Source organism: Gopherus flavomarginatus, chromosome 3, assembly GCF_025201925.1.
Source record: "Gopherus flavomarginatus isolate rGopFla2 chromosome 3, rGopFla2.mat.asm, whole genome shotgun sequence".
NCBI lineage: Eukaryota > Metazoa > Chordata > Testudines > Testudinidae > Gopherus > Gopherus flavomarginatus.
Window position 1 is genome coordinate 86,358,745 of NC_066619.1, and position 13,901 is coordinate 86,372,645.

Consider the following 13,901-nt stretch of genomic DNA (forward strand, 5'->3'; position numbering starts at 1 on the left):
CTGAGCTGCCACAGGGGGACCCCAGCCAGTAACTGCAGAAATTATGTTGCCCGGGGGTGGTAGACGAAGCAGCAATGCAGCAGTCACCCCCATAAGACAATTCCTGTTCTCAGTACAGACATTCCTCTCCACAAATCCTTAAGGGCTGGTTCAAGAAAAATCTCTGCCAGGGTCACCTCATGGAGTTCGCCTCCCTTTTGGGCATTCCAGTCAGGGTGTGTGTGAGAGAGAGATCTGGCTCTTAAAATGTTTATTTCTTTGACTTTTTTCCCTCCAAGTGGAAGGATCTATATAAAATCCGCACTAAAAAAACAACCAACTAAACCCCCAAGCAAACAGGAATATTTTTTCTTTCATGAAGCCATTTGTAATTAGCCAGAGACACAATAAGGTGCAACATCATGCCCAAGAGATTCAGAACGCTTGCCTTAGCTTTGTTCCTCACAAGGCACCTGTGGGGTAATGTTGTATAGCATGAAGCATATCCTGTCACGTCTTACTGCTTAGGTTTCAGATGAATGCACGTTTCCTAAGTGTTCTGGACAAAACCACAGCTCCAATGTTACACAAAGAAACCAACCTCCTTAGATCTAGTGAAACTGAGGTGAGATACTTACTGGGATTGCAGGTGGGGACTCCATTATGGCAGGAAAAGGTGATGCCATTAATTCATATTTCACTTTGGGTATTTTGGTGGGAGTAAACCTACACACACACACACACATAGACAAAATCATGGTATTAATAAAGATCCTGAAACTAAACACTTTTCTAAACAAATAAAAATGGCTGCAAAGGAAGTGAATTCTCTTTTTCTCTTGGTTGTTCTGGAAGTTATTTGAGGTCAGGTATTAGAATACTGATTTAGTTCAAGGGGACAAAGTTGTTAAGCACAGAGCTATATGCTACAGTTGGGAGAAATAAATAATACATTTGCGAAACAGCAGCAATATTTGCGAACTCATTCTTTCAGCATTAGCGTAATCTTTGTCTCTTCTATTTTTCCTCTCCCCGTATCCAGTATCTTTCTACTTGATATCTTCAATCTACTATTTCAGGTCTTCCCTCCTTAAGTCTTCAGGAGGCGAATGAATATCACCAGCATCCTTGCTGAGAAGACAGATGAGTGTCTTTGCCCACATGGACGCCAGGGTGGCAAGAGATGTTCTCTGATAGTATGTCGACATTTCCAGCTTTCTGTGTGTCAAATCGCTAGTCATTGCCTCCTACAATCCTGTCATTCACACTCAAATCCCTGAGATGTGTGTTCAAAGGTGTGTAGAAATGGAGTTGGCAAACCTGTCTGGGGGCCTGGGTAAGGCTGCACACTGACCCATGACCCACCTTGCTACCTGGTCATTGTGTGGTGTGGTCATAGTGATGATGTGGTCACCTGTCCTTGAGTCTATTTATTCTTCCATTGTCATGCACACAATTCCCTGTTCTGCTGTGGAGAAGGATGTTATGTTCCGGGAACAGATTTGTTTATCCTGGGTGGAGGGCACTACACAAGAAACTCTCATAGTGTCACAATAAAATGCCTCCCCCTCCCCGCCATGGGGTCCTCTGGGTAAGCACCAGCATTGTATATTGCTAACACCTCTATATGCATTGGGAAGCATCTTGGGAAGGGTTAAAAGTGTGAGTGTGGAATGGAAGATTCCTTTGCAGTTTACAAGGGGCCGAAGGGAGAAAGGAAAGAGTTAACTTGACGATCCAAAGACTGCAGCCTAAGGCCAGTGCACACAAACAAGCTCTCTGCTGCTAAACAGCCAGAAGCCTGTATCACAAACCCAGTCAGCTGTGATAAAGGAGAACTGAGCCAGATAGAACTGAAGGGGTTGCAAAACTAATAAGATTGCGAAGGCCAGCGAGTGGGAACACAACAGTATCACAACCCTGAAACCGGTGTGTTTTGGGGAAGCCAAGGGAGGTGTGGAAGGCCGGTTTGGACTGGCACAGAGAGCATGGGGGATGGGGGTCCCAGGACGAAATGACCCCAGAAGAACCCAGGGCTTAAAACCCTCCTGAGAGCTGAAGCAAGACAGAGATCTACAGCGGACCCTAGATGACCTGTGCACAGGGCAGAACTCTCATCTACCCTTTCCCCCACTTCTTACGTTACACCCAGGCTTGGCCAGCCTTGGATAAGTATGAAAGTGGGTTAGGGCTCGGGCACTCATGTTTTCTTCCTCCCTTTGAGTGATGTGGGGCGCGCCCAGCCCTCACCACTATTATTTGGTTAATAAATCTTTAAACTTAGTCACTTTGTGTGCCCCTTCATCTCCTCCTCTAAAGATCCTGTGGCCTCAGCCTGACCACCTGAAGCCCCAGGCAGATTGGTAACATAAATAAGGCACCTTCCCTCTCTCCGGACCCCCTCACTCCAGCTGCCACCACCACTATGTGATATCCAAGATGGATGCCAAGCTGAGAAAAGTTTAGTTTTAAATACTCTTTATTGTGTATCCTGGGCAGAGGGAGATACATAGGAGACTCCCAGAGGGCATCCACCCTGTCCTCAGACTTCCGTGCTCCCCAGGCTGACACCATGTGGTATCCAAGATGGACACGTGGTCCTACCACACTATGCTAGTTGTCCTGCATCAGATATACCGGTCTATACATGGAAAATAAGGACCAATTATGGCATTCATTAGCTGTGTCCGGTCTGCTGTGAATGAACCCTCCTCCAAGTTCAGCTGCTTTCTTTATCTCAGAAAGTGCTCCTGAAATGCCATCCAGTGTCTTGCTGAACATCTGCTCTGCTATATAAACCATTCATTTGCAAACAGGAGCAGCTGATCAGTTGGTCCCAGGCTTTTCCTTGGATGGAATGGATAGAAGTGAACAGCATTCACAACTTGCAAGTGCCGTACACACAAAAAACAGCATTTAAAATGTGGCAGGCTGAAAGCACTTCTGCACAGGTGTCTGAGAAGAACAGATGAGTTCTCCCACAAACCAATACTAGGGCTTCTCCAGATGGTGAGAACACTCAGGTATACGAAACGCCATGTAGCTACACTGTCAGTAAGGACATGGCTACATGGGGTATGGCGTCTATGCAACTCTGCAGTGTGGACTCTGGCGGTGGGCTTAGCTAATATGGAGATGCATGCATGCGAGCCAGACCTTGGGTACAGACCCAGTGTAGACATAGTCTCTGATAAACCAGAGAAGAAGAGGAGTAAAGGCAGACAGTCTTTTTATTAAGGGTCCAGAATAATAGGACCCACATCTGAATATCAGCCTATTCTTCTATCCCTATGAAATGCTCTTCTTTGAGTAGCAAAGGAATTGATTTATGTAGCGGGGCCATTGTATTTGTCACTGAAATGTGGGCAATTATTAGTGATTAGCCAGATTCAAAAAATCAAATAATCACATATTTACGATGATTTATACACAGAAAATATTTTGTACTGCATGGAGAGGCCAGCTCAGTCAAAGGCAGAGCTAATATGAAAAAAATCACAAATATTCAATCTTCCCTGCCTTTTCCCATAGAAGGAAAGAAAGCAAAGAAACAAAACTATAAAGAATACCTGCTGCTTACTCCCTGGATTCCAAATTCTGAGAGAATCTCCTTCATTACTGAAAATAAGACATCAGTTTGCCATTAGTCTATTAACACATTTTATGAACAAGGAGTGATAGATCAGAACCATTATGGGATCTTTCTACTATTTTTATAATGTATTTTTGGCTGAGACCATATAATTACAACAACATGTATAGCTTTTTTAACTGCTATGAATGTTCATCCGCAAGACAAGTTTTGAAGTGATAAAATGTTAGCATAGCAAAAATTACACACTCAAGATCATTTGAAGCTTCCGTTGATACACAATGTGGCTGCCAGCTTGCCACGTTGGGAATAGGTATGTTGCCTGGAACACATTATACAAGCCCTCCAAAGACTATCCCTGTTCACTTTCAGGTGCAGCTTAAGTTATTGATATTGAACTCTTCAGGACATGGGCTGTGTCCACATCTTGGTTTATATACGGCCTCACATAATAGGACCCTGATCCTGTTTGGGGCTTTTGGGTACTACTGTAATATAAATATTGAATAAGAGTAAACCCCTATATTACTTGTATTCTAGCTACATCAGGAATTGCCTCTCTGTACCAGCATGATGGACTGAGATCAGCTGAGATGGGCTCTTGCTTCTCTCTCTCTCTCTCTCTCCCCAACTCTTCATTTTCTTTTCTCGCATTTCATTACACAACACTTGGAAACACCTGTACCTCTGCATACATGCAAGATGGGCCTTGGTGAACATGCACATGTCCCAGACCCTCAGGGCACTTGTGATAGTCCTTGAGCCTTTTAAAACCATGAGCTGCAGTGGCAGGGCACATGACTAGTACCAAATATGTGACCTACCGTAAGGCAGATATAATGCTTCCTGCTTTTTAGGGTATGTCTACAGTGCAATTAGATACCTGCGGCTGGCCCATGCCAGCTGACTGGGGTTCCCAGAGCTTGGGCTGTGGGACTGCTTCTTTGCAGTGTAGACTTCCAGGATCGGATTGGAACCTGGTCTCTAGGACTCGTAAAGTGTGAGGTTCCCAGAGCTTGGGCTGCAGCCTGAGCCAGGAAGTCTACACAGCAATGAAATAGCCCTTCAGCCTGAGTAAGAGGGCATGGGCCAGCTGCAGGTTTTTATTTGCAGCATGGACATACTCTTAGACAAGGACAGCAGACAGATTTGAAAATAAAGCCAATCCTGAAGATGGGTCTTGGTGTTGGGAGCTTAATTGTGCCCTCCCCAGCCAGCGAATATGCCCAGTGGCTTGCAATCTTATTTGTCGCAGCTTTCTTCCACTTCCTGACACTGCCAGGCTTTACTACTAACTTGAGCCCCAGAATGCAGCAAGCATGAGATTTCAATTGTTCTCTGACTTGAGAAGCACACATTGTGCATTCTGGGGTGAAATCCCAAGGCAATTCCACAGTGTAATGAAGTATGAAGAGAAATGCATCACTTAAACCTCAGGGTCTTGCCACCCAGCTACTGCCTCCAATGGGAAGATAGAGGTCCACACCTCAAATTAGAAGTTTGCACAGCAACCTCCTCCCCAGAAATGACTTGCCACTGGAAGAGATCAGCCAGATAGGCCACAGAGGACCTTCCTCACCGAGAGAGCCTGCTACCAACGTGGGAGAGAAGAGTCCTTTTTCACACCATTGAAGATCCTGCTGCTAGCTGAGGGGAGATGGGGCTTGTTGGAGGAGGAATTGTGTTGCAGGGAAACTGACCCAATTGGGGACTGTCCAAGGGATACTGGAAAAGCTTCAGAGCTTTGAATGAAAACAAAAATTTGTAATGTTGAACTAAACCCTGTCCCTGATGAGAATTACCTATTGCCAATTATAAAGAGGGATAGTGAGGATGTATGCAGCTGAAAAGGTCACCAGTCACACAGTGTACAAGTGACGGTGGAGTACATTACTAGGCTGACACCCACAAAGTGGGTTAGTGTGATGACATCTTGTAATTGTGAAAACAACACTGCTCACTCCATAATATGCTGTCTAGTCTGGAAATATGGTAGACACATATGACTGGGATGCTGTTAATTAAGACTCCTAATTCACAAAATGAGAATTGTAGGCATTAACGATTCACACCACCTTTTATGGGTAAAAAAAAATGTATTCTCTCAGATATTTTTAAACAGCTTTTAGTAATGTCATGAATTAAAATCAGTTCAGCATTATTACAGGTTTCAGAATGGTAGCCGTGTTAATATCAGCAAAAAGAACGAGGAGTACTTGTGGCACCTTAGAGACTAACAAATATATCTGAGCATAAGCTTTCATGGGCTAAAACCCACTTCAGATGCATGCAGTCGAAAATACAGTAGGAAGATATATATACATAGAGGACATGAAAAAATGGGTGTTGCCATACTAACTTTGACGGGAGTAATCAGTTAAGGTGGGCTATTATCAGCAGGAGAAAAAAATACTTTTGTAGTCCTTGTAACCATTATAATCAAACGCTTATAGTAACTGTTAGACAAAGTCTGTCACGCTTGGCAACATTTTATGCAATAGGCCAAGGTTGGTTGAAAGGCCATTGTAGAGTCTTTTCTAGAACTTCCCCTGACTGACTTGGGGCTTTTGTGCAAGAAGAAAAATCCTACCTGTAAGTGACAACAAGATCATGTGGTAGGATTACCTTAGGGTTAGTGCTAGTGCTCCTTTTGTTATGAGCTACTGTGCTCGTTTTACTTAGACATTTAATAAGAAAACACATTTTAGATGAACTATTACTTACTGTGACAGAGTGATGAGAACCAGCAGCTGAACCAGCACTCTAGTCAATTTAAGTCCAAGTAGTTTCCCCAAAGAAGACCTGACTGATGGAAGCCATAGAGGATAGGCCCATCAGTGGCTATTAGCCAGGATGGACAGGGATGGTGTCCCTAGTCTCTGTTTGTCAGAACCTGGGAATGGGTGACAGGAGATGGATCACTTGGTGATTACCTGTTCTGTTCATTCCCTCTAGGGCACCTGGTATTGGCCACTGTCAGAAGACAGGATACTGGGCTACTTTGGTCTGACCCAGTATGGCCATTCTTATGTTCTTGTGAAGCTGGGGCTAATTACTAGATCAGTTTGAGCTGGGGGTGCTAACAAGCTAGTTAACCCATTAACTGAAAGAGTAGAATGGCACACAGGAAGGAAGTGCAAGGGGAAGGGGCAATGAGAATGGCATAAGGGATAGGAATAGGGCTTGGTAAAAGGGAGATCTCTGTGTGGCAAGATCTCTATCCTCTCTTCCTGCTGGCAAAAGGGGGATGAGGTTTGTATGTCACTGTACATGGAATTGCTGCATGGACTGTAAATGAGGTGGTGGTTGAGATAACCCAAATAAGCTATATGTGAGTGTTTACAAACCAGAGTTGTTACAGTCATTTGAACAAGAACACAGAAGTGAGCAGAGGGTCGCATCCTGTTACACTTACAATATTTTAGTTGGATCTATGACTACAACTAGCTGATATTACCATTATTCTTATTTAAAAAAGGCTAAAAGTAAAAGTTTAACTTTATACCATGTGTGAAGTGACATTAGTAATAACCCAATAGGTGGAAAACCAATCCTATGGTATTAAGGGACTAAGCACATTTTAGTGTACTATTTTACAGTGTAAAATAAGGTAATACCTGAGCATGTGATCCTACCAGGTGATAAGAGCTCTTAACTCCTACTAAAGTTAACTGAAAGTTATTTTCTTCAGAAAACATGCATACTGCTATTTGATCTTCAAGTCAATGAATCTCAAAGGAGTTGAGTTCCTCGCAGCCGGCACTCAGCACCTCAGAGGACTTGGCCCTATAAGACCAGATAGAGTGTATGTTTTCCAGAGATCATGACTGTCAGTTTAGGTGATATATTAAACAGCATTTTAAGGAGTGAACAGCAGCTCTGGAAGCCTATGTTAAGCAAACATAATAGTAATGTCTTTCTGTAGACATATTATCACAGAATTTGGCATAAGATGGGAGTGGGAAAGGACAGAGACATGAAGAATTGGTTTCAAGTTAACAATAAGTTTAGAATTTGCCAAATTCATAGTAAACTTACTAGGTTGTCTGTCTGATGGGTTTATCAATTTCATCCCCATTATATCATTGAGTTCTTCTTCCTCATTCATGCCACCAAAGATATAGAGCTGGGAACAATAAAAAAGCAAGTGAGATCAATAGCAAACCAAAATAATGGCAGGGTTGCATAATCACATTAATATATCAGTTAATGTTTGCAGAGGCCCTTTAGTATAGTACATTCTGTATTTATGGTTCCTGGTGCTCACTTCAATCGAATACAGTAAAACTCTTCTTGAAAAAAACTGTATAATTCCATTACATGGAAAATGACTGACTGTGTCACTGCCTGGGATCCCCACACAGAAGACTCTGACATAATCTGCCTGCCCTGCCCCAGAGGAGAAGAGGAACTGCTCAGCCTGATCTATGCAGGACCCTACAGAAGTTGCTCCCTAATTTCCTCTAGAGAAGATGTTTCCAATCTCCCTGCCCCTCTGGAAGAAGAGGAGCAGCTAATCCCAGAGAGTGACTTTATGCTCATTTTGGGACTTCCAGTAGTTCAGAAGAGAGTCTCCTTAGCTGTTCTCACAGTTCTTGTGCTGGCAAGGAAAGAAGACCCACTACCATCTAATCTCATGGAGGAATTGTCCTGAGTAATTTCTGTTGCTCACTCCAATGCATTGGCAACACTATTGGGTGGAAAGTGTTAAATAAATACAATAAAATACACACAAAAACACTTTTTGGTTTATATTTACTGCCTGAAAAAGAAAGTTTGGAGCCCACACTATAGAGCTGCTTAGTTAGCAGCTTCAACAGGGGAGCGCTGCTGGCCTGCAATCAGTGTCTTCTACCGCAGTCTCTCGTGTGGAGGGTCCCTCCTTACCTGAGAAGCTGGAGCTCAGAACAACTGACGTCAAGGACTGAAGGCCTGATCCTGCACCACTGGAGTCAATGTGAGCTTTGTCTTTGATATCACTGCAAGATCAGGCTCCTAGACCACTCGAGTGCATTCAGGAACCGATACTTAGTGGAACCGCACAATGCTAGAGGTGACTGTGTGGGCCACTTTGAAGAAAAGGCTACAATGGACGTGACATAGAGGTGGTCAGTTTGTACCAGCACAGCACCAATGCTGAGTCCTAATGCTCAGGGGTCTTGGCCAACTCAGTTTTATGCCTTGAGAGTTTAGCCTGTGATGTGACACACCTTGACAGCCTTGTTTTGGACTTACAGGAGTACCCCAGGAGATTATCAAAGAGTGCTTGGAGTCATTCTGAACATTTTTTAAGTTCTTTGGGTAATATTTGAAAGCATATCTGTCACCTATGCACGTTGTGGCTGACTCCAAGACAGATGGCACAAAGATCATCAGTCATCACAGACATCAGTTGTGTTTCATTCACATGAATTGCTACTGAGCAACCTTCCTTCCATGATAGATGTTACTTCCTGTGAAAAGGAAAAGGATGCAGTCTCCTCCAGGGAAGCACCCACCGTACCTAATAGACAAACTGCTACATTAAGTAGTGTCGCAAAGATGTGGAATAGTGAAGCAAATGCTAAATGCCAAAATGGAAGCCAAGCTGAAATGCAAAGTTTGGTGTTAAACCACTGAGAAACATGGGTGGTGAGGTACTACAGTAGCACTGAATCACTAGAAGCACAGGCACTGAAGTACAAAGAAAAAAATGCAGCTGCACCAAAACAGGCATTGAGGTGCAGAGACAATGTCAAGCACAAGAAACCAGGAGTGCCAGAGCTTCAAGCAGGTGCGAGAGTCAGCCACCAGAGCACTGAAAAAACAATTGATGAACAACTGCAAAAATGTATTGAAATGCTCAAGGCAAAGACCTTTGAAATTTAATCACTGAAAAACAAGAGAGAATCTGAGAAAAAGATATCCAGAGATATTGCTGGGATGTGAAGAAGAGCTGGAGGAACAGCCTTTGTGGTGTAGCTCCTGTGGAGAACTCTTTCACAGTTAAAAAGATGCTGAGCGGAATACTTGGAAGTCTGCATTTATACTTGAAACAGTGTGGTGAGTGACAACAATCCATAAGAAGCCTTGCTCATACTTCACTCTGCTCCTGCTACTGCCCTTAAGGGTGGAAAAATACCTTGATTTATTGGACTTCCTGTACATTGTTTCATGTATTAATAAACTGTTTTTATTTTGTTAAATGCAACTATTTAATTATTGTAAATTGTGTTTTGAAAATAATTATTAAAATCAACATGGGACTTAATAGAAAATAGAAAACTAAAATGTAGCTCTATAGGGGGACTACATATACATTTAAGAACTGAAGAAACAGCCAAGCTGTATGTTGCCTGAATAAATACAGATTGCAGGTAGGCACTTTAAATCAGTAAGGATGAATCACAGTTAGTAAAGTTTAGGGGTGGCAGAATTCTGCTTTAACATTACATTCACTTACATGGCTATGAAGAATAAATGCTACATGGTTGTGTCTGCAAGCGGGGGGGATCCCTACATAAAGTGGCATCTTCCATTTCATCTTTGCTGTAAAATATAAAAGACAGAAATCAAAAATAGAACATATCTACTGTCAACGCATTGACAGACATGTCTTTGCAGTAAATTAGGCCCTAGATATTCTCAGTATTACACATGAAGCACTTGCAAGCCTAAGACATTTGTATAATTATAGGAGCTGCCAAGTAAAGAACAGCAGTAGTGAAAGCCACAGGGAAAATGCAAAACGAAGAATTCTGGGTAATCCTCTAATGACAAGTAGAAAGGCCCTTTCAGACAGGTATCTTTCAGTCTTCCAAAGACTAATGATTGACCTCAGAAAAATCAAAATCACTAAAGCCAAACACATTCCAAAAAGAAATGTATACCCAAGTTAATGTCTTAAAATAGATTTACTCAAAATAAGCAGCTAAGAAAAACATTCCAAGGATGGGAGATGACAGGAAAGTCTATTTGGAATGTCAAGGAGGATAATAATGTTAATGCAGTAAATCTGTTACATTTATATAATGGCTTTTAATCTCAAGTAATCCCAAAGTGTTTTCCCACTTCCATATACAGGGATCTCTGCCCATCAATGAAATGCAGCTATCTATGGAGTGAACATGGCATCTGTTTAGCTACACACCGTGAACTCAGTTCACACCCTTGTGACAAAACACTCCAAGTGTTTGGTAGCTTTAAACTTTCATAATTGCTATCTGGCTCTGGAGCTCAAGGCAGAGCATGAGTTACAGGTGTTTTGAATCTCAATCCTACTTCCAGGTAGACTTCCTGCCATTAAAGGCTTTGTTCACTGGAATAAGCTGATAGAAGTAAAAAATATCTCAGGGTTGATTCAAGACCAACAACTCTAAACAATAATTTAGGGCACAAAGGGAGAGCCACAACAAAAAGTGATGATATGTATTGTCAAGCAAAAAAGATATGTGATAGGAGTGATGATATGTGACAAAGGACACAAAGAACACACGATGTAGAAGTTGCATTCTGTGGCACTATTTGTGTTGTTACTCTGATAGATCCAATACAAAATTATGTATAAAGATTTCACAATACGGGGTTATGTATGCGCCATAAAGCACAGCGACTGAGCCCTGTCTGATCATGCCCTTTGCCATACTGCATTATAGCCAAGAAGGTAGAACTTCTGAAAATAACAACTCAGCACCAGCAGATCACAGTTCAGTCCTGCTGTACTTAATCCATTCAATCATGTGGGTTTTGGAAGGAACTTCCTCCAGCAACTTTGTTAAAATTCATGTGGATGAATTTTCATGCAAAAGTAGCTTTTCAAGTTTTTGCAGGCTTCCATGCAAATAGTTTTCAGTCATCTGAAATTCTGGGGTGTGAAATCATGGGAAAACAACAACAGCAACAATAACAAAACCCCTGGTTAAAAAAAGTTGCATGAATTTTCTTGAAAATATTTCCAATAGTTCCTTGCTCCCCCTAATTCTTACCAACACTGTGGCTCTATAATAAATTACACTCATAAAGTTCCTTTTTACTTAGTGTCCTGCAGTGATTCACCTTGAAAGAAGACACAGAAAAGTGATCTAGTGTATTTTCGGATTTAACTTTTTAAAGATGTCATTGAAACGATTTAATTTTAAATATACTTTTTTATTTTAAACCAAAAAAGTTGGTTAAAAAAGCTTCTCTGCACAAAAACATGGAAAAACTAAATGACAATGAATTTATAAACAGGTGTAACATTTTTCTTCTCTGTTTAAGGAAAACAGTTAGAAAAAATGTGCTAAGCAGTCACTAACTGCAGCCCAACATGAGTATTGTACAACTCCCTGGTATGTCCCTTGTTTAGAACAACAGGTGAAATCTTATTTGAAAACTGACTGTCCTAAAGAATGGCTGATAGAACAGATTTGTTTCCCCATACAGCGATCAGATCCAGTATCTCCCGTATGGTCCATGCTGGAGCTCTTTTTGGATTTGGGACTGCATCGCCACCCGTGCTGATCAGAGCTCCACGCTGGCCAAACAGGAAATGAAAATCAAAATTTCACGGGGCTTTTCCTGTTTACCTGGCCACTGCATCCAAGTTCAGATTGCTGTCCAGAGCGGTCAGTAGTGCACTGTGGGATAGCGCCCGGAGGCCAATACCATCGATTTGCGGCCACACTAATCCTAATCCGATATGGTAATACCGATTTTAGCGCTACTCCTCTCGTTGGGGAGGAGTACAGAAACCGATTTAAAGACCCCTTTATATCGATATAAAGGGCCTCGTAGTGTGGACGGGTACAGCGCTAAATCGGTTTAACTCTGCTAAAATTGGTTTAAACGCGTAGTGTAGACCAGGCCTCACTGTAGGTCACATTGTGAACCTCCTGCTCCTGCTCTTGAGCAGTTACTTGCTGATGTAGTCTCAAGGACTTCTACAGATCCACTTGGGTGAGTAACTGCTCACCAAGGGATGGAAGGGAGAGGTTCAGAGGCTTGCATGATCAAAAAGATAACAAAGGCAGCATTTCCTGCAATCTCTTGGGCAACAAAAAGTGTTGAATTAAAGTGGTTTACAGAGCTTGTCTAGAGAAACATTGCAACCTAACATAAGCCATAAAATGCTGCACAACCTCACATTACAGATTCAAGGCAAAACTGGAAGGCGTGATAACATCTTTAAGGGGATAGAGAGTGGTGTTAGATTTGGAGCATATATGTGTGTATAAATATTATACAACTTTTAATTAAATCTTACAAATTTTCAGTAAATTATTAAATGATTGATCATATATTGACTACAGAGATACATTTGTGCCTTTGGATGTATTTTTATGTAGCTCCACACATATTTAAAGATGTACTCAGGTTCATTTTATTACAATACTATGTCCTTGTGCAGCCATTTAGCTATAGGATACTTCTGGATAGTATCTTGATCTATTCAGTGATTAAAAAATTGGGTTGACAACCCTCTTTTTGCATTTTTACTCACCTAGGCTTAATTTCATTACATCATTCTTTGGTGTTTTATTACCATCTTTAGACTCATATATTCCTCCAAACAAATAGATATCCTGTTGGCAAGAAATACAACTGTAATACAATATATATGAGTCTGTACTCAAAATATTATCTTATGGAAAGTCTCTTTCCCTGCAATTTAACTGTATGTATCTAGAAAAACAATATGAAAACTCCCCTCTCCTCTCAACACACAGAGATCACCTGTCCCACCACACAAACAAACAAAAAAACATAAGTGAAGTGTGTGTGGGGGAGCCTAATTTTTTATTAACTCTTATTACTAAGGAAAGAGAAGAGTAGACAATGTAATGAAATCCACTGGGCTCTCTCTATGTGGAACTAATTTACCTTGATTTACTGCTTGGTTATTACACTAATGAGGCTATAGAAAACCTTAAAATAGACAGATTCTTGGGCATTCTGAACATTGTCCACATATTAGTGAATGCAAAAATACTGCAGAATTTGCAAGTAAGAGGTGTTTCAGACTGCAGGGAAAAGGAAGAGAATCAGTACTATCGCTCCACATCCAGGTTGTTGGATTCCCAGAAGGTGGCGCATATAGCATGGGTAGACTTTAGAGAGAAAAGATACAGCATTCAGCACTCTTTTCAGCAACCTGCGCAGTGTGGCAACAGAGGAAACTATGAGACATAAGCAAGTCATGCAGGAAGTAATGATATTTTTAAAAGTGAGCATAGTGTTTGCATGAAACTTATTTTCTACGCTTGACAGTATTGCAAACTGAACTCCTTCATTTATGCACTACTAAAAAGCACTGGCTGTGCTAGGAATCACCATTGCTCTGCCACTGGTCATGAGCTCTGTGCTGGAAAGA

General features: G+C 41.7%; 1 protein-coding gene across 5 annotated transcripts in view; it reads right to left on the reverse strand.

The window, feature by feature from the left end:
- Positions 1–13,901, reverse strand: part of LOC127047504 (rab9 effector protein with kelch motifs-like) — a 90,757-nt gene that overhangs the window by 26,995 nt on the left and 49,861 nt on the right. For all 5 annotated transcript variants that reach the window (XM_050945853.1, XM_050945851.1, XM_050945852.1 and 2 more), the window contains 5 exons: positions 13,032–13,113; positions 10,014–10,099; positions 7,610–7,697; positions 3,549–3,597; positions 618–705 (listed from right to left, as the gene is read on the reverse strand). In XM_050945853.1, the coding sequence (XP_050801810.1) occupies positions 618–705; positions 3,549–3,597; positions 7,610–7,697; positions 10,014–10,099; positions 13,032–13,113 (393 nt within the window). The remainder of the gene's footprint in view (positions 1–617; positions 706–3,548; positions 3,598–7,609; positions 7,698–10,013; positions 10,100–13,031; positions 13,114–13,901) is intronic.